General features: G+C 37.6%; 2 protein-coding genes across 4 annotated transcripts in view; both read left to right on the top strand.

Moving 5' to 3' along the window:
- Window positions 1-259: 259 nt before the first annotated feature.
- Window positions 260-20,111, top strand: si:ch211-195b13.1 (STKc_SGK domain-containing protein). 2 transcript variants are annotated; one of them, XM_057828343.1, is made up of 12 exons: window positions 260-464; window positions 12,036-12,111; window positions 15,043-15,118; window positions 15,203-15,243; window positions 15,319-15,460; window positions 15,566-15,697; window positions 15,774-15,886; window positions 15,971-16,094; window positions 17,338-17,433; window positions 17,520-17,675; window positions 17,749-17,838; window positions 19,097-20,111. In XM_057828343.1, the coding sequence occupies exons 1-12, from the start codon at window positions 437-439 to the stop codon at window positions 19,259-19,261; spliced, it is 1,239 nt and encodes a 412-aa protein (XP_057684326.1). In that variant the 5' UTR covers window positions 260-436; the 3' UTR covers window positions 19,262-20,111. The 2 variants fall into 2 exon arrangements, with proteins under 2 accessions (XP_057684326.1, XP_057684325.1); XM_057828342.1 differs by lacking the exon at window positions 260-464 and adding an exon at window positions 11,416-11,630.
- Window positions 20,112-22,870: 2,759 nt separating this feature from the next.
- eya3 (EYA transcriptional coactivator and phosphatase 3) overlaps window positions 22,871-24,753 on the top strand; it is a 28,247-nt gene continuing 26,364 nt past the window's right edge. For both annotated transcript variants that reach the window (XM_057828329.1, XM_057828330.1), the window contains exon 1: window positions 22,871-22,986. The gene's annotated coding sequence lies outside the window, so the exon portion shown is untranslated. The remainder of the gene's footprint in view (window positions 22,987-24,753) is intronic.

Below are 24,753 nucleotides of genomic sequence, written 5' to 3' on the forward strand. Positions count from 1 at the left end.
ACTTGTTTTTGCCAATTAAGATGGAAAACTGGATTATATAATGTCAAAACACACCCAGTCTTTCAATATAAGCAACTGTGGCCAATTAAAAGCGCTCGGTCATGGAAACCGGGGTTCCCCTGGGACGCCTCACACTCGTGGGAGAAGTAACTAGACACCTGCTTTTTGTTTTGTTCCAGGATTTTGAATGTCAGGTGTACAACAAAGCATGTGCGTCACAGCGATGTGAATCGGGACGACGGTGCACAGAGAAAAGTTGTTTGCCTTTAAATCTTGGACTTTTCCCACTGCGGTGAGAGCCATTGTTAGGAAGAGGGAGGTGGATGTGTATGCACAGACTGCAGTCACAGATATTTGGATGTGGATGCTCTGTCGCAGATAAATATTCCACTAACTGCTGAGTCACAGTAGGAGCTCATTTTGTGCTGGAGGAAAGATGAAGACAGGCAAGAAATCCATCATAGGTACGTGGACGTTTAATGAAATTGTCAGTGTTGAAGCGACAAACAGGATGAAGCACCTGAGAGGGGAACTTTTTATGCCTGGTCATGTCTGGGAATCAGGAAATATTCATAATCGCGCGGATGCGTCGAAAGCATTTTCTCGTCCTGTTCATTTTGCTTCATCATCTAATTTGATTACCGAGGCCTTGAAAATGTAGACCAAACACAAGCTGGCAGCGTTCGCATGGATGTGGTTGTCAAGCATCATTTTTGTCCAATGGAGGACGATCATATCTGCTTTGCAACAAGTGGCCATGCAAACAAATGTGATGTAACCAGGAAAATCAAGCAGCTAGGCATGCTAAGTGGCTTGAAGTTTATTTGAATTGTAAATTTTAGGATGGATGACGATGAATTTTGGTGGCATTACAGTTTGGTAGCATGATTTGTATGGGAGTTCTTGCCGTTAATGAAAAGATACATCATATAATGTGTTATTATGTTTTTTTCAGGATGTATACACATAAATATACAGTATTTATACACACACACATACTGTATACAGTGAGGCAAATAAGTATTTAGTCAACCACTAATTGTGCAAGTTCTCTCATTTGAAAATATTAGAGAGGCCTGTAATTGTCAACATGGGTAAACCTCAACCATGAGAGACAAAATGTGGAAAAAAACCCAGAAAATCACATTGTTTGATTTTTAAAGAATTTATTTGCAAATCATGGTGGAAAATAAGTATTTGGTCAATACCAAAAGTTCATCTCAATACTTTGTTATGTACCCTTTGTTGGCAATAACAGGCCAAACGTTTTGTGTAACTCTTCACAGGCTTTTCACACAATGTATGTGAATGATCTGCCATGCAGATCTCCTCTAGAGCAGTGATGTTTTGGGGCTGTCGTTGGGCATCACAGACTTTCAACTCCCTCCACAGATTATCTATGGGGTTGAGATCTGGAGAATGGCTAGGCCACTCCAGGACCTTGAAATGCTTCTTACGAAGCCACTCCTTTGTTGCCCTGGCTGTGTGTTTGGGATCATTGTCATGCTGAAAGACCCAGCCATGTCTCATCTTCAATGCCCTTGCTGATGGAAGGAGATTTTCATTCAAAATCTCTCAATACATGGCCCCATTCATTCTTTCCTTTACACAGATCAGTCGTCCTGGTCCCTTTGCAGAAAAACAGCCCCAAAGCATGATGTTTCCACCTCCATGCTTCACAGTAGGTATGGTTTTCTTCTTATGCAATTCAGTATTCTTTCTCCTCCAAACACGAGAACCTGTGTTTCGACCAAAAAGTTCTATTTTGGTTTCATCTGACCACAACACATTCTCCCAGTCCTCTTCTGGATCGTCTAAATGCTCTCTAGCGAACCGCAGACGGGCCTGGACGTGTATTGGCTTCAGCAGGGGGATACGTCTGGCAGTGCAGGATTTGAGTCCCTGGCGGCGCATTGTGTTACTGACTGTTACTGCCTTTGTTACTGTGGTCCCAGCTCTCTGTAGGTCATTCACTAGGTCCCCCTTGTGGTTCTGGGATTTTTGCTCACCGTTCTTGTTATCATTTTGACGCCACGTGGTGAGATCTTGCATGGAGCCCGTATAAAAGATATAAATGTTTATTGAATATCCATCTTAAGTCTTGTTTAACTGTGAGAATTCGTTACAAAAGACTGGCTTTAATTTACGCAACCACGCATGGCATCTCCGCATTTCGTTCTTCTCCTGAGTCCTCACAAATATTCGAAAATTTCGGGGGGAGTTTCGGGCTCGGGCCTGCAACTCAAGTTAATTGATCAGGCTCGGGCCAGGTCGGGCTGGATTTTTTTTAGGCCCAGTCTAAAAACAAAAAAGGACATATGTATTCATCAGAGGTGTGCAAAATTTCCAATTCTTAGATTATCCGCGATTCGGCCGTGGAAGATTCGAGAATGGTTCACAAACATCCAAATTCCGATTATTGAAATATGCCAAGTAAAGCGGAAGTACAACACGCTCAGCGCCGCGCGGTCTTCGGAATGAGGAACGGAGCGAGAGTAGCTAAACATCATGCTTCTCATTACCCGGCCCCTCGGGTAATGCCCATGCTCAACTCACGGCTCTAGCTCAACTCATGCCACGAGATAAAAAAAACACAACAACATACCTGACTGCTGCCGAAAAGCTGCTACAAAGTACATCCACATAATGTTACGGTAGATATCATTTATATAGGACTAGATGCAACATAGATTCGGTAGCGTTTCCAGCACATCTACAAAAAGCTAGATGCGGGCGTTAGTAAACGGCCGCCATCTTAAAGCAGTACACTTCCCTGCAAGGCTGTTGTAGCGAACCTTCCAAGCAAACCTAATTAACTTTTTATCTAAAATACTCCTAAATCGGTAAAATATTGACTTGAATCCATCTTTAAAATAGTTTTAAAACTTTCACATGTTGAAAGTAGACAAAAGGGAAATTATGGAATAATGGGAGCAATTTTAACAACTTTAACGGTTGATTCACAACATTAAATTAATTGAATGTAGTTTAAAGCTGCTGATACAGAATGGGGACTGGAGTTTTTTATTTACTGTTATTTTTTTATATTTGTTTACTGCTATATGTTAACTTGATACTGAAATAGTAGTTTGGTTTAGCCTGAGAGTATTTTTGAACAATTTTGGAACTAATGTACAAAACGTTTTAAAAAAAAAAAAAAAAAAAAAAGGAGGGAGGGAGGGAGGGTGCATCAATAATCGTTTTGTAATCGAATCGGAGCCTCTGAATCGTAATCGTAATCGAATCGTTAGGTGCCCAAAGATTCCCAGCTCTAGTATTCATACAGTCAATGGGACGAAACATACAATCATCCTGCTTTATGTGGCGAAGCACGATAAAAAATATTTCTTACAGTTAACGTTCATTCATTCATTTACCAAATCTTATTTTATTGTCCCGACAGCAGTCTTTATTTCTTTTCATGGACATAAGTAAACTGGCATATTGACGCATTCACAAATCACACGATCTGTAAATTCGCTGCCAACAGACCAGTCGCGCCCTACTCGCCGACGCGGTATTGGATTTCGCGGTGAGGGTGGATTTTAATTCCTCATAACTCCGCATAATTATCGCGCATTCCTCCTCCGTGAAGTAAGGTGTCCTTGCCATCGTCACAGGTAGTGTTTGACTCTGGTCTCCGCCCCCTTTTATGTGAACGCGCAGTAACTCTTGACTGGGTTGACACAGGTTCGACTAATCAACCTCATAATCAGCGTCGTAGCACAGATTGACCACAAACTAGATAACCAGGTTTTGTCAACTCCGGTTACCCGCTGGTAAATTGGATTACTTCTGGGGAGGTTGAACTCTGTTCGTAGTACAGGTCACAGTTAACCCAAAGAAATCAACAAATAAGCCACACTGGACTATAAGCCACAGGATTCAAAATGAGGGATAGTCCAAAAATTACAGTATTTGAAAATGACACATTTTAATTTATATTAGGGCTGTCAAACGATTAAAATTTTTAATCGAGTTAATTACAGCTTAAAAATTAATTATTCGTAATTAATCGTAATTAATCGCAATTCAAACCATCTATAAAATATGCCATATTTTTCTGTAAATTATTGTTGGAATGGAAAGATAAGACACAAGATGGATATATACATTCAACATACGGTACATAAATACTGTATTTGTTTATTATAACAATAAATCAACAAGATGGCATTAACATTCTGTTAAAGCGATCCATGGATAGAAAGCCTTGTAGTTCTTAAAAGATAAATGTTAGTACAAGTTATAGAAATTTTATATTAAAACCCCTCTTAATGTTTTCGTTTTTAAAAATTTGTAAAGTTTTCAATCAAAAAATAAACTAGTAGCCCGCCATTGTTGATGTCAATAATTACACAATGCTCATGGGTGCTTAAACCCATAAAATCAGTCGCACCCAAGCGCCAGCAGAGTGCGACAAAACTCCCAAAAAAACAAGTAACAAGTTGGCATTGCACTGTGCTGTCATTTTAATCTGTTTGAGCGGGGCATGTGCGTTAATTGCGTCAAATATTTTAACGTGATTAATTTAAAAAATTAATTACCGCCCGTTTACGCAATAATTTTGACAGCCCTAATTTATATGTGACCTCATACTATTAAATAAGCAATAAATGAATAAGAGCTTTTGAAATGACTGGGAGGGCCTCATTCATAATGAATTGGACGTCCATCACCGTCAATGGCAGCAAATAAATTAATCCTTTTTGATACTTTTCAACCTATTTAGTCATGTCCTGGCAAAGGTTATTCTATGTCAAAGCGTTGCAAGGCTGATAGAATCAGTTAACCAGACTATAAACATTCAATCTCCCCATGGAAATGCAGGAATGAAAATAAATTATCTCCCGCCCGGAAATTAAGCATGGAAGGAAACGCAGTGTGATTCCAGTCACGTCTCTAACCGGAGCGATCTGGCTCGCCACCTCTCCAAAATGTGAGATGGACGCTGACTGCGAATGTGAAAAGAAGAGACTGAATTTTCACAGTCGTGACTGCGTGGGTGTGAAACGGAGGCGCACGATCGTTCCAACCAAACAGAATACTAAATTCCCTGCGTAGTCATTAGCTAGCAGCTTGTTGGGTTCGCTTGAGTGACTCATCCCTACACCTTCTGCTGTCTCATAACCACAACATTAGGATTTAATACCAGCCATATTAAAAAAACAAACAAGAAAACACTGCGACTAATTACGAAAAGCCAATATCATCATCACTCGGGAGTGAGATAAGAAAGGTCTGATATGAAGGTTCAAGGGCTGTTACTGGCACTCTTGGCAGGGGGTTTTCATTATTCTGACCCGTTGGTTGGGAAGTGATAGTAAAGTCTGACTCTCACGCATTAGTCACAAGACTTAACAGGATGGTAGAAAACAGAAGCAATTTTGTGAAACGGCATGTGACAATTAATAGCACGAGTGCAGGAGATGTTAAATTTAACAATCAGTGTTGAGGTTTTCTTCCGCTTGAAGAACAAAGTGGCCAAATCTAGAGGTGAGCGGTCATCTAAAGTCAGCCATGACTTGAAATGATCCCCTTAAAATAAGTATATCATTAATAAAAAAGATGAACTGCATTCGAATATTTTCAGTTTTCAGTAACTATTGTATCTAATGGTCAGTTAATATACAATTCATGAGTCCAGTTTTAAAGAAAATCATGACAAAAGTCGGGATTGAATGAATTGAAAAAATAAAACTATTTCTCCATTACATATTTGAAAGAGGAATTAAGGAATTTCGATTAATTTACTGTATGTTCAGTGGGTTGTTTAGTAGTGCAATTCCCCTCAGTCTCCTAATCAGCAAGAAAAATGCATGCTCCATAGGGTTTAAAGTAGGGGTGGGAACCTCTGGGTATCTCAAGGTATGATTTCTGATAAAAGGCTCATTATAGCTATGATCTCACTATATGGCGATACGACAATTATCGATACACAGGTCAGGAAAATCATTCTATAGTATTCTACAATACAACTAATAAACAGAAAAACAAGCTACAGTCATGTGAAAAAATTAGGACACCCCATTAAATATTCAGTTCTTTATTAAAAACTGTTCACATACTGTATAAATGTCTGATCTTGTTTTTCTTGTCTCTGGAAAAAAAAAAGTGATTTAATTGCAGGTAAACAACAAAAATTAACATTAATTACTCATTAAACCAAATATATCACCAAAAATGCATATTCTAACTGAGAAAAAAGTTAGGACACCCTACCACCTAATGGCTAGTGTTACCCCCTTTGGCTGAAATAACTTCAGTGAGAAGCTTTTTGTAGCCATCTACCAGTCTTTGGCATCAGTCTGAGTAAAGTTAGCCCCACTCCTTAACAGAATACTTCTAACAGTGACTGACTGTTGAAGTGAGGGGAAACACCATGGTGAGATCAAAGGAGCTGTCTGAGGCCTTTAGAAAGAAGATAGTAGACGCTTGTGAGTCTGGTAAGGGATTTCAAAAGATCTCAAAAGAATATTAAATCAGCCATTCCACTGTCCAAAATATAGTCTACAAGTGGAGGACATTCAAAACAACTGCCAATATGCGGAGGTCTTGCCGGACCTACAGCAGGCTCTTGCTAATGTTGATGTGAAAGTGCATGCCTCTACAATTAAACAGAGACTTCACAAGTTTAATCTTCATGGGAGGTGTGCAAGGAGGAAACCTTTGCCCTCCAAGAAGACCATGAAGGTCAGACTGAGGTTTACCAGAGTGAATGTAGACAAAGTGTTCTTTGGAAAGATGAATCTAAAATTGAATTATTTGGAAACCAGAACAGAGGACATGTTTGACGTAAACCCAATATAGCAATCCAGGGAAATAACCTCATACCAACTTTGAAGCATGGAGGTGGAAGTTTTATGGTTTCGGGATGCTTTGCTACAGCAGGACCTGGCCAGCTCACCATAATAGAATCCACCATGAATTCTGTCGTGTATTAGAGGGTGCTTGAGGATCATCTGTGAAAAAAATAAAGCTCAAGCGAAACTGGACCCTGCAACATGACAATGACCCAAAACATACCTGTAAATCCACCAAGGACTGGCTAAAAAGGAAGAATTGGAGAGTCCTGGAATGGCCGAATCAAAGCCCAGATCTTAATCCCATTGAGATGCCGTGGGGTGACTTGAAACGGGCCGTACATGCATAAAACATGCAACAACAACAAAAAAATCCTCAAACATCTCACAGCTGAAAGTATTCTGCATTGAGGAGTGTAGCAAACTTTTTCCTGAGTTAGAATATGGATTTTTGTTGATATTTTTGGTTTAATGAGTAAAACAATATTAACATTTGTTGTTTACCTGCAATTAAATCACTATCTTTTCCAGAGATAGAGAAAAAACAGATCAGACATTAATATGTGAATATTTCTTAACGAAGAACTGAATATTTAATGGGGTGTCCCAATTTTTTCACATGACTGTATTTTAATCCTTCTGCGGTGAATTGGAATGAGTTTATCGCTAGTAGACGTTCAAACCATTTGAAAAGAGAGGGTGGCGGCGAATTATTCACTGCCATCCCTCCCACTTCAAACGGATTGGACGAGTTCATTTTAGGGCATTTCATGTCATTTCCTGTTTTTTTCCATCACTTCTTTTTCCTTTTGGGTATTAATGGGTCACTTCATGTTTATTTTGGGGAATTCACAGGTCACTTCCACTTGATTTTGGGTTACTGAAAAGGAAGTGGGTCAAAAATATCCCCAAATGAATAGGAAAAGATACAAAATCAACAGGAAGTAACCTGTAAATGCCCTGAATTGAACAGGAAGTTACCTATAAATACACACAAAAGACTGGCTGTGAATGCTCTGGTTTCAGCGCCATTAACGACGCTAGACGTCCAATCCGGTTAAAATGAAGCGGATGTCTAGCGCCGTCAATGGCAGCCAGCGAGCTAACTCTACAATGTTCTAATGGAAGCTTTTGGTTCCTTTTATTTATTTTTTTTAAACAATGACACCTTTTTAAAACGATATATCGATTCTTGGTGGGAGCATATCGATAACCGTTTGGGCTACAAAGTATCACGATATATCACCTTTTCGATATATTGTTACAGCCCTGGTGTAAAGTAAATTTGCTGATTGACTTCTGGGTCATTAATCTGCTGAATTTTTAAGGCTCTCCGAATAAATTGGTTGACAGATATTTTTGTTTCGGAGTTCATTTTGTATTTGTCATGGTGATAATTGCAACTATTCAGTACTCAATGTAATTAGGTTTTAATCTTTTCAGTACTTTTAGGAGTGGAAGTATGTCATAACCATACTGTATTGCACTACCACGCTCTACATCCTGTACTCTGAGAAAACACAGCATTTTATCTTAATTAGGTCACAGTGGTAAGGTGCTTCTACGTGCATGGCATTCTTTTTGTTGACTTAATTGGCAAAAACATTGTGCTGTGCTGCAAAGACGCCCTATTGACACAGTTAGCAAGTACCACACCTCGCCAGTGACATCTTTAAATGGGCAACGCCAACGTGAACGTTCCTATCCTAACTCTTTTGTTACCCATTACATTGAAAACATGGATGCCTCCACACAATATATCATGACAATACCCCATCTAAATAATTCAGAAGAATGAGGTGTGAAAACCAAGCAAGATTGGTGTCATGATATCCCCTCTGACGTGTTTCTTTGTGTAAAACGATCTCGCTGAGTGTTTGCTGTGCTTTCAGCACCGGCGCACCTGCAAGTGTCTTTTTTTTAAACGTCAGAAAGTGCACTTCACTTCCTCTTTCCATGACACAAGTATACTCTCGGTCTTATTTCACTTCCTTCTATGAATACAAGATTGTCACAGGCGAAATGATATAAATATACAAACTATTCTCATTTCAGCTGCCAAGGAAAAACCCGAATCACTCACAGTCTAGTTTGTTATGCAGATCTGTCATTCCCCTCCAGCTCGGGGACAGATTTGCATAATGGCACACTTATGTAACTTAGAAGGTTAGTGGACCACATCCACAACAGATGGACCCGATCGTTGCGGACACTTGCCAATGGCGTCACGTCTCATTTCTTTGAATTTATATAATAACGCTGGTTGAGCAAAGTCACCTTGACTTCGAAGTAATTGCCGTTTGGTTGCTTTTAACACATTGAGAGGCATCGATGAGGAGGTCGATGTCCGATGCATTTTGACTGGCACCAATCCCGTCACAATGGATTGAACATCTTTCAGTATTATGAAATGATTGTATTTTTTAAAAAGCAAAGGATGGTTTATCCCGCAACAACACTGATATGATGCGAGCTAATGTTGTGGCAATCGAAATGGAGATTTTTTGAAGGTCTGGTCTGCTATTATTCAACTTCATGCTAAATTTTGATTTCGGAATGTTGTTGGGTTATGATGGTGTTCATCTGGACTGGCAAAAGTTGATTTTTGCTTGGTGCTTTTTTGAAGGTCTGGTCTGCTATTTTCCAACTTCATGCTAAATTGTAATTCAGAATGCTGTTGGGTTATTATGGTGTTCATCTGGACTAGCAAAAGTTAATTTTTGCTTGGTGTCACAGACTTCTGGTCTCACATAGTATGTTTTGTCAGAGATTATAGAGAAACGTGTGCTAAAATGAAACAAGAATTAAATGTCAATAAATAAATCAACAAGAAATTTAATTAATGCAGAAATAAAGAAGCGGATGAGTTGCTAGCACGTCTAAATTACTAAATGTTAAAATAGACCAAAAATGAACATTTTTATCTTTAATTTATTTATTTTTTATGTCTGGACTAGCAAAAGTTGATCTTTGCTTGGTGTCAGAGAGTTCTTGTCTCAGGTAGCATGTTTTGTCAGAGATTATAGAGAAACTTGTGTGCCCAAAATGAAATAAGAATTAAATGTAAAATAATAAATAAAAAAATTAATTAATGTAGAAATAAAGAAGCGTATGAGTTGTTAGCACGTTTAAATTACTGCATGTTGAAATACACCATAAAATGAAAATGTGTTAAAATAAATGAAAAATAGAACTAAATGTGGAAATAAACATTAAAAAGATCAAATGAACCAATTTTTTTTTTCTTTTTTTTTTTTATGTACTGTCATTTTTGCACTATAAAGGCACACCTGACTATAAGCCGCCACTCACCTAATTTGACACGAAAATGACATTTGTTCATAGATAAGCTGCACTGGACTATAAACCGCAGCTTTCCTCACTCTATTATGGGATATTTACAGAAAAATATATTAACCGGTAACACTTTATTTGACCGCGACATCACATGACTGTCATAAGACCAAATGAACCACCATGAAGCCTTGAACTAAATGCCTGCGAAGCTTCATTGCTTCAAGAAGCTTCATTTGGCCATCACTGTTCCTTAGGGGGAGCCAGTCAACCTCTGCTGCCACCTGCTGGTTACACTGTTGTTGTCCAACATGCCTCCTAGCATGTATTGCAGCGCTACAGATGTAAATAACAATCAAAATTCATGTTCTGTGCTAATTATTTCTTCAGTTATTGTTCCAGTTGCTTCAATAATTGCTAGTTATGATCTTATTTGGTAACACTTGATTTGACAGTGGCGCCATAAAACTCTCATAAGACCATCATAAATAGCACATGACACTGCCATGAGCATTAATGAATGCTTATGACAGGCATCATTTGTGTCATCTGGCAAATTATTTCACTTTTTAATGGATGTAAAAGATCTGAGCTGGACATAAATGGGGCATAATCTGCCAGATCATATTAATGGCATCTGTCATCAGCATTCATTAATGCCCATGATAGTGTCACGTCATAATTATGACGGTCTTATGGCAGTCTTATGACACCGCCATCAAATGAAGTGTTACCTATTAACGCAAATAAATCAACAAATAAGCCGCATTGGAATATAAGCCGCAGGATTCAAAATGAGGGAAAAAAGTAAGGGCGTATGGTTTGAAAATTACGGTCTGTAAAAATTCGAATAAAAAAGAAAAGATTAAATAATTTTTTAAAAAAGTAATGTTTAAAAATTTTTTTTTTAAATTATAAATATACATTAAAATTAATTAAATGCTGGATAGAACATTGGAATAAATAAAAACAGAAATAATAAAAATCTAAACGCTGATATTAGTCAATACAAACAGAACTACAAAAATAAATATTGAAATAAATCTGACAAGAGATAAATACTGAAATCACCTATTTAATGACACATTAAACTATATTTCATTCATTCTCCATGAGATTGAGAAATGCGGAGGAAGCCATCCTCAGCCTCCCACATCTTCCCACTCTGCAGTGAAACCGTCATCATCCACCTCCCTCAGGCGAAATCCGGGTGCAGCGGAATCCCGTGACGTCACGCCCCCCCGGTTGTCACGGCGACGGCCGTGACGTGAGTGGGCGTCAGCAACGACACCACGTGGTTGATATAAATACAGCGGCTGTCCCGCTTCGGCTTTAGTCAAGTTCGAGCGGAGCGCCTTCACTTCAGCTCCGCGCTCTTAAATACGAACAATCAAATCGTCGATCTTGGTTTCCCGATTAATCGAGTGGAATTATTAAACGAGGACTATATTGTTTATCTCAAAATGGCTGTGACCGAAGCTGGATGCGACCTCACGTACTGCAAAATGAGGGGAATCGCTGCTGTTCTAACCGGTGAGCGAATATAAAATACAAAATACTTCATGTTATGTACTTTAAATCTATTTCTATTCGTGTTATATCATAAAAAAATCCACAAATAAGAACGTATCGTTCTTCTAACAATTTGACGCGCAATTACGCGTTTGCACCCGTTAAATTAACATGAACAAATGTTGACTTTTGAAATTAAAGTGTGATTAGGTCACCCCCGACGTCTTGAATGAATGAATGACCCAAGTTGTTGCGTAAGCATTAAACCCGCAGTATTAAGAGTTCCACGCAGAGGCGCAAATCTGTCCTATAAAAGGATTTTTGGACCTCGCGCACAGGGATTAATGCACTTAATGAGTTTTTTTTGTGCTTTCATTTATGTTTTTTTCATGCACTTACCTACTCGTTTATTTCTTCCATTTTCAGCTTTCATCAAAGAGAGAAAAATGGGGTTGAATGACTTCATCCAGAAACTGGTGTCGACACCTCATATCTGCCAACAGTGAGTATTATATTTAATTTGTAGACAGGATTCATTCACTACCATTGACAGCGATAGACGTCCAATCCATTTGAACTCGTGGATTGGATGCAAGGGCGTAGATTTGGTCTCAGCATTGGTAGGAACGATATAACAGCATAATCTGCATGTACAGTTTTTGCTGGGGACGGGACATTAATAAGACCAGATTGGGTGAACGAGGGTCAGGGCTCCATTTCGCACAAATATGAACATTATTAATTGATAGGATTGATAGACCATAGAAATAAAATGAAAATGAAAATTGGGGAGAAGGGGGGGAAACCTCGTTTTACTACATTTCAGTTTAATCAACCTAAACAGGAGAAAACACAAACGTTAAAAAATTAGTGGTGTGTTCCCCACCTCCAAAACATTGATGTGGCTGCTGCTGGCCGAAAAGGGTCGGCGGAGGCATGGCATGTTGTCGACATGTTGTATTTTTATCGGGGGTGTGAGTGCGTGTGTATGGGGGGGGGCGTCAAGTCATCAGCCAATCAAACGTGCATTTGAGGAAATAAATGGACTGGCACATTCAGCAAGTGAAAAGGGGTCAATTTAAGTCTAAACATAATGAAATAATTCACTTATTAATAGTAGGGTCAAAACTATCCTGACAACATATGGAAAGGCAATTTTATTTATCCATATAACTTAAGTCATTATATAATGGAAATAAGGTTTCTTAAAAGTTGGTGGGGACAATTTGAGCATCCTGAAAAGTTGGTAGTGTTATGCCCCTACCGTTCCTATGCAAACCTACACCCTTGATTGGACGTCTATCGCCGTCAATGGCAGTGAAACATAAGCGTTCATGATAGTGCTATTTCTGAGCTAATCTGCCACCTAAACCCGGTAGGACATTCTGTGAAAAGCTTAATCTGGGTCCAATAAGGCAGCAGGGTAAGAATAGGTCTTTTATGATAGCCTGGAACAGCGTAGTACTGCTTAATCACCTTTGCACAATCCCTAGTGTTCAGTGGGTAAACCAATAAGCAAATTAAAACAGAAGTTTTGGAACAGAGATGTTGCCAGGTAGTGAGTAGGTGTTTTGATTTGGTAATATGGAGGGATAGGAGTGCCAAAATATGTGATTTCAGTATTTATGTCAAGATGTATTAGGTATATATTAGGGGTGGGAACCTCTAGGTAACTCATGATTTACAAAGCAACTAACAAACAGAAAAACATTGTCCTTCTGCTGATTATTTTATAACAAATAGACGTCCAATCCATTTGAACTGGAACGGATGGCAACGCCATCCCTCCCACTTCAAACGGATTGGACATCTATGGCAGTCAGTGGCAGTTAATGCCCGGCAATGAGCTCATTTTGGGGCATTTCACGTCAGTTCTTGTTGATTTTTCGTCAATTCATTTCCCTTTTTGTTGCATTTACGGGTGACTCCCTGTTGATTTTGGGGCATTTACAAGTCACTTCCTGTTGATTTTGGGTTACTGAACAGCAAGTGACTCGAGAACGTGCCCAAATGAATAGGACGTGACTCAAAATAAGCAGGTGGTAACCTGTAAAAACTAAATAGGACGTGACTCAAAATAAGCAGGTGGTAACCTGTAAACTGAGGTGGGTAGAGTAGCCAAAAATTTTACTAAAGTAAGAGTAGCGTTACTTCAAGTAAAAGTAGTCGTCCAAAAAATGTACTTGAGTACAAGTAAAAAAGTATTTGGCGAAAAGAATAATGAAGTAATGAGTAACATTGTAAGTAACTGCTTATATTTTTGTTGGATTTTTTTTTTTTCAAACAATGGTATTTTTTTCTGAGCACTGTGTTATCCACATGGACTGTTGTTGAAATAATACTAAAATAGAATAGAATAGCCCTTTATTTTCATTATACAACTGTACAATGAAATTGTGGAGCATCTCCCTTTACAGTGCAGGGCAAGTAAAAATCTCGAAAGTGGCTTGAGAGAATAAAAATATACAACTTAAATAAATATATAAAAAAGTATGAGGTAGTCCTATGTTCAGGCAGTGCAAATAAATGGAGTACCAGTAGTTGACAGTGAAGGCATTTAATATTGCACATTAATATTGCATGTAATATTGCAAATAAGTATTCCACATAGAATATGTGTGAATAGAAGTAGCAGAAGTTGACAGTGAGGCATCGAATATTGCACTTAGTAATAATTGCAAATAGTATATAGCATGTAAATGAATGTTGGACATTGGGTGATGTGGTGTTACATATGGCTGTTCAGGGTGGAGATGGCTTTAGTAAAGAAACTGTACAATAACCCATAACTTAACCACATAAAGCCAAAGAAATACAAAAAAAATAATAATTGAATTCCGACGAGAAAAAAAATTACATAAATGAAGCATCATTCGTCCAAAGAGCATGACTGCCCTCTGGTGGAGAAAACAGTTCAGAGTTTAAATAGTGAAGAGTGCCTTCATATTTACCATTTTGAAATTAAAAGGATTATATCTCCGGTTTTCCGTGGTCAATCGGTGCCAAATAAAAACTGGGAGAGAGGTTAAAATCCCCGCTTTCGAGCCACGTTGAAGGCAGTGCTCTATATCAAATACTTCATTTTTTACTGTGCTTTTATTTAAATTCACTTTAAATTGTTTTTTAATTCCTGGTTTAATGATTTTATTCAGAATTTCAATTCTAAAAATTCCAATATCAATTTGCTTCAATTTTTCTCAGTTTTTCCATCGATCATGTGCGTCCTTCAAACGTTCTAACGCCGAGCTGCCTTGTCATGAGTCAGCCGCTTAAGCTTTTGCTCAGACGGGTTAACACTTAGGCACCTGTTGTAAACTTGACCTGTCTACGAATGCCAGATGGTTCATTCACTCCACTGAATGCGGCGTGTCATCAACTATTCACACATATCATTTTAAAACAGAAAACAATGTCTGTTTTATCTTTATTTCAGTGTGGAAGTCAATAATTTCCTGAAAATTGATGAAAACCAAAACGAAGAAGTTGAAAATGGCCTTGCCGAAAAAAGGGTAAGCATAACTAATTAGCCCGTACATATTTCTTAGCAAATACTTGAATTTAATAACCTTTATTTCCTCATTTTCATCTTTCAGAGATTCCTAAATTCGCAAAGTTCTCTTGCCGAGGACACTCAGTAAGTACAAAAATCGACAAAAACATCAATTACACATCCTTTACCTCAACTAATCGTGATGACCTTGCTTGACAGAATCAAACCCTGCGATTTCGACTACCTCAAGATCATCGGCAGAGGCAGTTTTGGAAAGGTTCTGCTGGCCCGACACAAGGAGTCCACCAAATATTACGCCGTTAAAGTGCTCCAGAAAAAAATCATCCTCAAAAAGAAAGAAGTAAGACACATTTTCTGATTTTAAGTGATCCATTTGAACTGGGAGCGATCGTTTGACCGCAGTCGATGGTTATCGATTAAAAAACAACTTTTTTTTTTCTTCTAGCAAAAGCATATCATGGCTGAACGCAGTGTACTCATGAAAAACATCAAGCATCCCTTCCTAGTAGGACTACACTACTCCTTTCAAACAACTGACAAGCTTTACTTCGTCCTCGACTACGTGAATGGGGGCGAGGTATGCTTCAAAATTTTTTAAATTCAGTTTTTAAAAAGTATTTCTCCTGGATTTTAACCAATTTTCTTCTTTTCAGCTGTTCTACCATCTTCAAAGAGAAAGAATCTTTCTGGAACCTCGTGCAAGATTTTACACTGCTGAAATCGCTAGTGCACTGGGTTATCTTCACTCCCTGCATATTGTGTACAGGTAGGTTTATAAAAAGCATCAGTGCACTCTAGTGGACGGTTATAAGAAAGCATTGTGTGTAATATTTCCGGTATTTTTCATAAGGGACCTCAAGCCTGAGAACATTCTGTTGGACTCCCAAGGACATATTGTCTTAACGGATTTTGGGCTCTGCAAAGAGGGACTTGAACCTAATGGCACTACAACAACGTTCTGTGGAACGCCTGAGGTAGGAACTGAGACCAGTTTTCGTCGCTAAAGCAGAGGTGTCAAACTCGAGGCTCAGGGGTCAACTCCGGGCCCGCCATTTTGTTTTGTTCTGCGCCCGAAAGTATATTATGTTCATCAACTTCATGCCTCTGGCTAAAATGGAATTTAAATAAAATTTCTGTAGGCTTCGATGAAAGATCGGGGACTCCAGAAATGAGTAATTTTTTTTTTGTTTAAATTAAACTATAAAATAAGGAATATTTATTGTAGAGTCCTTTTTTGTGTTTTCCATTTACAAGAAAAAAAAAATAGAGAATGTTTAGAGAATGTTAACTTTTTTTTTCCAAATGTAAACAAATGAAACATTAATGGGGTTTTTTCTAAATGTAAACAAATGAAACATTAAACAAAATAAAACAATAGTTACCATTTTTCCTTTTTTAAATAAAATTTTTAAAAAAATTCAAATAAACAAAATACTTTCCCGATTTTATTATTTTTCCGCCATTTACAAAATTTAAATGAATGAAGACAAATGTAGATGAAATAAGAAAATAATATATACATACAGTACTGTGCAAACGTTTTAGGCAGGACAGCTGCCTAAAACTTTTGCACAGTACTGTAGGTCAAAAATATAGATTTATTAAAAAATTCTAATTTTAAGTATCAACCCCTTCAGAACCGCATTTTTTCTGCTCGGCAAAAAAAAAATCTTCACTGATTTTTATTCTACTCAAATACCAGAATAAAGTTTTTTGGTCGGGGATTTTTCATGTTTTATTAGTTATTTTTAATGTTAATGTTACATTGTTTTTAATGAGAACTGAGCACTTACGTTTGCCTTTTTGAAGTTGCGTTTTGTCCCAACCGTTTTCAAAGAGCCAAAATTAGCAAAGAAGGCTTGCTAAACCTCATGATTTTATTTCGACAGGTAAAGTTTCGTCCAATCATCTCCCAGAAGTGGCAATAGCGACTAAATTCAGTGCATTTATTGATTTAGAGACGCGAATGCGTCACGTCTTGCAGCAGCATGCTCAGGTTTACAGAATTTTGACAATTTATAGCTCAACAATGTCTGTAACAATTCAATGACTATCAAAAGAGTCGATTCATTTGCTAATGGGTTAGTCATAACGACCTCCGAAGAAAATCATAACTACAATGTGGCCCTCGACAAAGATGAGTTTGACACCCCTGCTCTACAGTCAGCAAACCAGTAACAAGAGAGGATTGTCATGTTTTTTGTTTAATCTTCACAGTATTTGGCTCCCGAGGTTCTCCAAAAGCAGGCTTACGACCGCACAGTTGACTGGTGGTGTTTGGGTTCTGTGCTGTATGAAATGCTCTACGGACTTGTAAGTTGAAATCGCGACATGAAACCTCAATTCCACTTTTTTGAGCAGGTGCTAAATTAAATTCTGCTTACTTTTGCATGGCGTAGCCTCCCTTCTACAGCCGCAACACGGCGGAGATGTACAACAACATATTGCACAAGGTGCCAGTACTCAAACCCAACGTGTCCAACGCGGGAAGGGAGCTGCTCGAGGGGCTCCTGCAGAAGGATCGGACCAAGAGGCTGGGGGTGAAGGATGATTTTGTGAGTACACAACGATATATTCAACTAGACTCGACATGGAAGATGTATTGATTACAATTATTTGTTACTGCAGTTGGAATTGAAGTACCATGCCTTCTTCTCTCCAATTAACTGGGATGACCTGATGGCCAAGAAGATCACGCCACCGTTCATCCCCTCTGTGGTAGGTTCAGATTTCAAGTAGGAATAAGAAGATAAACACATAAATTGATTTTCTATTTGTTTTAATGAATCATGTGTGTCCTGACATCACTATAGGTGAACCTAGCAAGCCCAGCTAATAAAATAACGGCCAACACAAAAGGTTCTTTTATATTTCCAAAGGTCCCTGCCACTTATAAGATTAACGGAAATTGACACAAACACAAAACTAGCTTAAAATGTACATGTATGACTATCATAGTCTATCTAAAAATCAAGATTTTCAATTTTCAAAATAAGACTTTTCAACTCAAACATATCATTACTGAACATATAAAAACTTACCAAGATAAGTTTTTCACAAGTTTCAACCGTTTGGAACACATTCAGCGTCTTTTTCTGACTGCCCTGAGACAATTAGCTTGACATAATTACATCAAAGTAGTGCTGCGACGATTAATCGATTAACTAGAGTAATCGATTAGAAAAAAGATTTGAATTATTGAATTATTTGCTGCTTCGAGTATTCGTTTAATTAAAGTGGCGTTGTAATGGTTTGTTTTGAAAGTGTTTGCATTTAGCTTTATTGATTTGGGTGGATGCACTGCCCTCTAGTGGCAACAGTGAAATGACATAACTCATTTCACATGGGTGAATCCAGCGGCTCCCTGTTAAGACCAACATAAGCTCAGTTTTTGTTTGAGCTCATGTTTTTAAAATGCATTCGTAATTTAGTTTATAGGTATATTTAACCATTTTTGTGTGAATATGTGTTTGAACTATTTGTTAAGAGCATTGTAAAAAAAATAAAAATAAATAATAATAATAATTTTTTAAAAAACAATAGTATTTAAGCTAGCGGACTTTTCCCATGTTAGTCTTTTTTTTTTTTTTTAATACCATTTGAGGCTCAGCTCAGGTATTTTAATTTTTCATGTTCCTTGTCCGATTATTCGATTGTTCGAATTAACTAGTTAATCGATTAATCGACCACTAAAATAATCAATAGCTGCAGCCCTACATCAAAGAAAGCGATCAGCGGTTATTTTTGAAATTTTGAAAATTGTCTCACTGAATATTTTAAACCGATGTTTTTTTTTTTTAAACAAATATTAGTTTTATTGCTTTTTAATGCATTTACTTAACTCAGACATGACATACTCCACAGTCTAAATTATTTTACCATTTATAACTGCACTGTTTATTAATTTGCTAGAGTGTAGTATATTTTTGCTTGATCAAGGATAAATATTAATACAATTTCCTGCTTGAATTTGCAGAGCGGTCCCACCGACTTGCGCCATTTTGACCCAGAATTCACTCACCTACCCGTGTCGTCTTCCCTGTGCAACGACACTTTCAGCGTGACCAGCAGTATCAAAGAAGCAGCAGGGGCATTCCCTGGATTTTCCTACGGGCCTCCAGCGGAATATTCATTTTTGTGAACACCAGTATCATTTCATATTGTTTTCCAAGAAACTAAACTCTGGATTGAGTTTTGTTTGGATGGGACCGCACGGGAGCCACAGGATCTTACGTTATGACATCATCGATCCTCCACTTCTGCCTCTAGAACTGTGCCAAGTAGGGTTGCATTCGGGATCATAGAACATCACCCACTGGTGACTGGACCTTACTGCTCCTGATGGGACAAAGAGAAGTGCCTGATGTTTCAAAAGCAAATGGAAGAATTTTTTTCCAGAACGATTCCACGCGGCGATTCCTCCATTCCATGTTCAATGCGGACTGAAACTTCATTATGCAAGTTAACATGGGTCAAGAAAATTAACTTTATTTGTCATATCTGTATCTTACTGATTCAGTTCTTGGACCAAACTATTGAAATCTATTCTAAATATGTACATTTTATATGTTTCCATAAACTATGGGCGTACATCACCAATTACATGACGATACGATATTAATTCTTTGGACAACATGTTTTTTGTCGGTCTTTATGATATTATGTATACATTTAACATACTGTAGTTACATTTCACCTAAAGCAGGGGTGTCCATTTTTTTATTATAAAAGAAACAGTAAATATCCTTTTTGAAAAACTTTATTTATTTTTTGTTTTAAATTTATTTTTCAAAACCAAAAAGGATGAATTAGTTTATTTTTCATTAATTATTTAATTTGAAAATAATTACATGCGCCAATTTCATTGACGTGGCAGGCCACATCTGCCTCACGGGCCTCAAGTTTGACACAGATGACCTGAAACAATAAAAAAAATTTTAAATTACTATTTTGAGATATCTGTTTTTAAAATATTTTAGATTTTTTTTAAACATAATTGAATATCTGAAAGCTAACCATGTTGATCCACGTTTTCGTTTCCACCGATTTGATTGGCACGCCAATTAACCAATAAATCGATCCAGATCCATGTATCGCTAAGCCTCTGTGTATATATGCAATATATATTCCTAGATTTAACAAACCCCCTGTTTATTGAATGGCAATATCTCCCTTTTCAATCCAGACAGTAAATATTTTACTGCCTTTGACGGCGATAGATGTCCAATCCATTGGATTGACTCCCAGTCAAAATGGATTGGACGTCTATCGCCGTCAATAGCAGTGATTAAGATGGCGTGTGATTTAACCAGCAATAGAAACTTTAAACACTGAAATAAAACTATATTTATGTATCGTGTAGAAAAAAAAAGAAGAATGTTTTGTGCCTGTCCAGGGCGGCCTGACCCTTGTATACTGTGTGTACAGTACATATCTTATTTTCCATAACCTGTTGTTCCCTCCTGTAGAGATCTTGATTTATATAAGTGCTTCATTAACTTGACGACGAACAACAGGATGGAGAAGGCTTTGGCATTAGCCACGAGCTTAATAGGGTTCTTAAAAGTGCAATAAAATCCCTTTGGCTCAGACGGAAGATTTATCGACGGGAATAGTAATGTATAAAGTTGCGTTACAGAGTCGAAATGGACGATTTATTGCTCGTACATATGTTTAAAAGTGATGCATGTAAGAGGTGCATTTTTCAAGCCTGCTGAAAAAAATCCAATGCACAGTTTCACTTCATTTTCTTCCATATTTGGAAGTGAGTTTTTTCTTTTTTTATTTCAGGGTGTATTTATTTTTCCTGATGTTGTTACTGTATGAAGATGTGAGTTGAGTCATTGAAATTTAATGTAAGAAAAATTTGAAATAAAATGTCTGACCTGGAAATGAAAATGTTGTTGTTGTCATGGTGCTTTATAACAAGGGCCTAGGTTTGCATAGGGACGGTAGGGACACAACACTACCAACTTTTCAGGATGCTCAAATTGTCCCCACCAACTTTTAAGCAACCTTATTTGCGTTATATAATGACTTCAGTTATATAGGTCATTTAGATTGTCTTCCCATATGTCATAAGAATATAATTGACCCCATCATTATAAGGGGAATTACAGTACTTTCATTATGTTCAGACTTACATTGACCTCTTTTCAGTTGCTGAATGTGCCAGTCCATTTTTTCCCCCTCAAACGCACGTTTGATTGGTTGACGACTTGACACACACGCATTCACAGCCCGACAGAAATACAACATGCCGCCTCCTCCGCCCCTTCGAAGACGAGGATATTAAAAGTTTTTTTTTCTGCCAGCAGCAGCCACTGTAAGTAATATAAAAAGACGTCAATGTTGTGGAGGTGGGGAGCACACCACTAATTTAACAACTGAAAGTCCGACCTGGCTCAGAGTCAGCATAACATTCATCCGTGTGATTTTCTCGAACTTGAGGAGGAAGCTGCGTTGATAGATATATCCTCTTGTATGTTTTCTAGTGTTAACGTTAATTAAACTATAAGAAATGTAGTGAACTAAGGCTTACCTCCTTATACATAGTTAATTGATGATTAAGTTTGTATTTATTGTGTATGTCATAAAATTTGTGTTCAAATATTGCAATTTAAATTTGCTAATAAAATCCAGACATTTATTCTGGAAGTTTTCAAAATGTTTCTTTAATAGTTTTCGAAAACAAAGGTTTGAATCGAACGGTGTATCACCTGAACCAATACACATGAAAGTTAGTTTAAGTCAATGCTGATTTATTTTACATTAATCATTTAGCCTATCAATTAATTAGATTCATATTGTGAGAAATGTGGTCCTGACCCGTTCACCCAGTCAGTTTGGTCTTATAATTGTCCCGTCCCCAGCAAAAAGTGTACATGCAGATTATGCTGTTATATCGTCCCTACCAATGTTGAGATCAAACCTACGCCCTTGCTTTATAACAAACATGAACTTTTTTGTTTAAATAAAATAAATACTTTTTTGAAAATTAACCTATAAAGACATTTTCCCTATGTGTTATTTTTTTTTGTATCCAAAATATTTTTTTTTTACGAAAAATACATAAAATGCTGATCAAAGACAGAATATTCACCGTTTTCCGTTCTTTAAAATGAAATGTCTAAAAAAAAAAAAAAAAATTCTGAAACCATTGAAGTCAGGTAGAAAAACTATAGAGAAATCAATTACCCCTTCTTAACACAAGATGGTGCTAACTAAACGCGCCACTTTTTTTTTTGTTTGCTTTTATAAATGAGGCATTTAAATTCACTTCAATAAAATACATTGGCGCCAAAATTGAGCTATGTATTGCTTTACCTGAGCGAAAAGCCGTAAATATATAAAGAAGTTAATATCAAACCACAACATACTTAAAGAGTACTTTATATGGTTTACAGCTGTAACGTTAATCTGAGAGAAAACACAATATATACCTTCATTTTTATTACGACTGTTACTACAATTACGAGCTAAAATAACCTTGCTAACAAGTTAGCAAAGTACAGTAATAGACACAACAACTTCTTGCTCTTCCCCTAAATAACAATTAACCCATGTATATGCCTACTTGTCATAACATTTTTGTTTGACGTGCACTTTTATATTTTCCTAATTTATAAAAATGACTTACCTAAATAAAAGTTGGAAAAAACGGTTCAAGTGAACGAACATTTCCACATCTGTCGCCATGAAACCATCAGGGACACCGAAAATATAACAAGATTTCGCGCATGCGCAGACAGTGCAACAACGCAAACTTCCTGCAAAATAGTGCTCCCTATCAACAGACAAAGCTTTCCGCTTTGGATTCACATGGAGATACCTAAATGTTAACCTTGTGACTTCCCAACTTCCATGGTAAGACAGGTTTAATGCTCGCTGTGCCTCCGAAACGTCTTTTCTGTCCAATAAGCGCTGCAATTTTTGCTGCGGCAGCAGGAGTGAGATGCCTCGCACGCTGCCATTTCAGTACCCGCTCCTATGGCGGCCGAACCCGACTAATATCTGGAGCGGAAAACTTTTATACCCGTGCCAAACTCACGGGATCACTCCCAGTTTGACTATTGTATCGCTTGTTAACCTGTTTTATCCGAGAGTAATTCACGCGAAATGTCAAGAAAATAACATCCGCTTTTGTGTTTGTTAAACTTTATCAAGCGTGGAGTAAACAGCTAACACCGTTGTTAAGTCCGTAGCACGGCGCGCTTTAAATATTAGCCGAGCTCGCTGTTTATAACACTTAATAAGTGATTAACAAACAAATATGTGAAATATAATTAAAGTGTTGTTACTTACGTTTATATCGACATTGATCTTGTTGGTGTTTTCCAGGAATTAGTCGGATGTCACTCACCTTCAGAGACCGCTCTCTCGTCGGCTGGGTTATTTGCTGGTGTCTGCTAATATAACGGGGGTCGGCTATTTACAAGTGGAATTGGGGTAGAATTGCTCCTTTAAAAGGTTTCTTTTGACTTGCAATCAAGGAAAAACGATGAGGTGATGCAGGAAGGGCCAGAAAATTGTAAAAAATAAAATAATAATCATAATAATAATGTTAAAATAATTAAATATTTTTAACTGTGTAACATTGTTCTTTGCGGCCACCAAGTTGGTGTTAAACACTTTTATATGAGTGGTTTTTCACCTTCATTGGAGGTACTTAACAAATTTAATTTTAATATTCAATAAACCATTTGTAACTAGAAGAATTCAAATTTTCAAAGTTGTTCAAATAAGTGCTCAAAATGAGTTTTGATTCAGTTCAACACAAAACCCCAGTTTTGAAAGAGTCATAGGGCTGTCAAGTTTATCGCGTTAACGGGCGGTAATTAATTTTTTTAATTAATCACTTTAAAATATTTAACGCATGTGCTGAATGACCCACTCACGCATTGCCACAAACAGACTACAATAGCGCCGTTTTAAGTATATTGAGAGCTAAGAGGCAGAGACAAGCGAGTGGAGTGGACACAGGCATTCATTGGGGCCGCACTATTTATTGGCAAAGGCTTTGGCATCTCCTCCACAACAATTATATCTATTGTGGCGAGCGACATGGGGAAGAATGTCAAGAGATGATCTTTTTCTTAACACCCTGTATTGAACACAACGCAAAGACATACCATTTGCAGCCACCACTGACAGTCATGGTTGCCCAACTTCCCATCATGCATTTGGGCGAATCAGTAAAGTATCTACAGCACAGGTGTCAAACCGATTCCAGAAAGGGCCAAGTGAGTGCTGGATTTTGTTCCAACCGATACCGTGCAGAGAGTTTAACCAATGAACTTCCTACTGAAACAAGCAGCACCTGACAAAGTTTAACTGATGACACTTGTAAAAGATCTGATTGGTGAAAAGGTGTCCTCTTCATTGGTTGGAAAGCAAACCTGCACCCACTTGGCCCTTTCTGGAATCGGTTTGACACCTGTGATCTACAGTATCATTTACTGAAAGCACAACAAAAATTATATTCCTATCTCTTTAAAAAAAATAATGTTCACAGAAAGAAAAGTGCTCAATGCAAAGAGAACTGGCATTCCCAATCAAAATAGCTATGCAAAATAATACTCAGACTTTGGTCAAACTCTATTCAGACATTTCGTTTAGCTCAGCAAATACACT

Source organism: Corythoichthys intestinalis, chromosome 22 (genome assembly GCF_030265065.1).
Source record: "Corythoichthys intestinalis isolate RoL2023-P3 chromosome 22, ASM3026506v1, whole genome shotgun sequence".
Lineage (NCBI taxonomy): Eukaryota > Metazoa > Chordata > Actinopteri > Syngnathiformes > Syngnathidae > Corythoichthys > Corythoichthys intestinalis.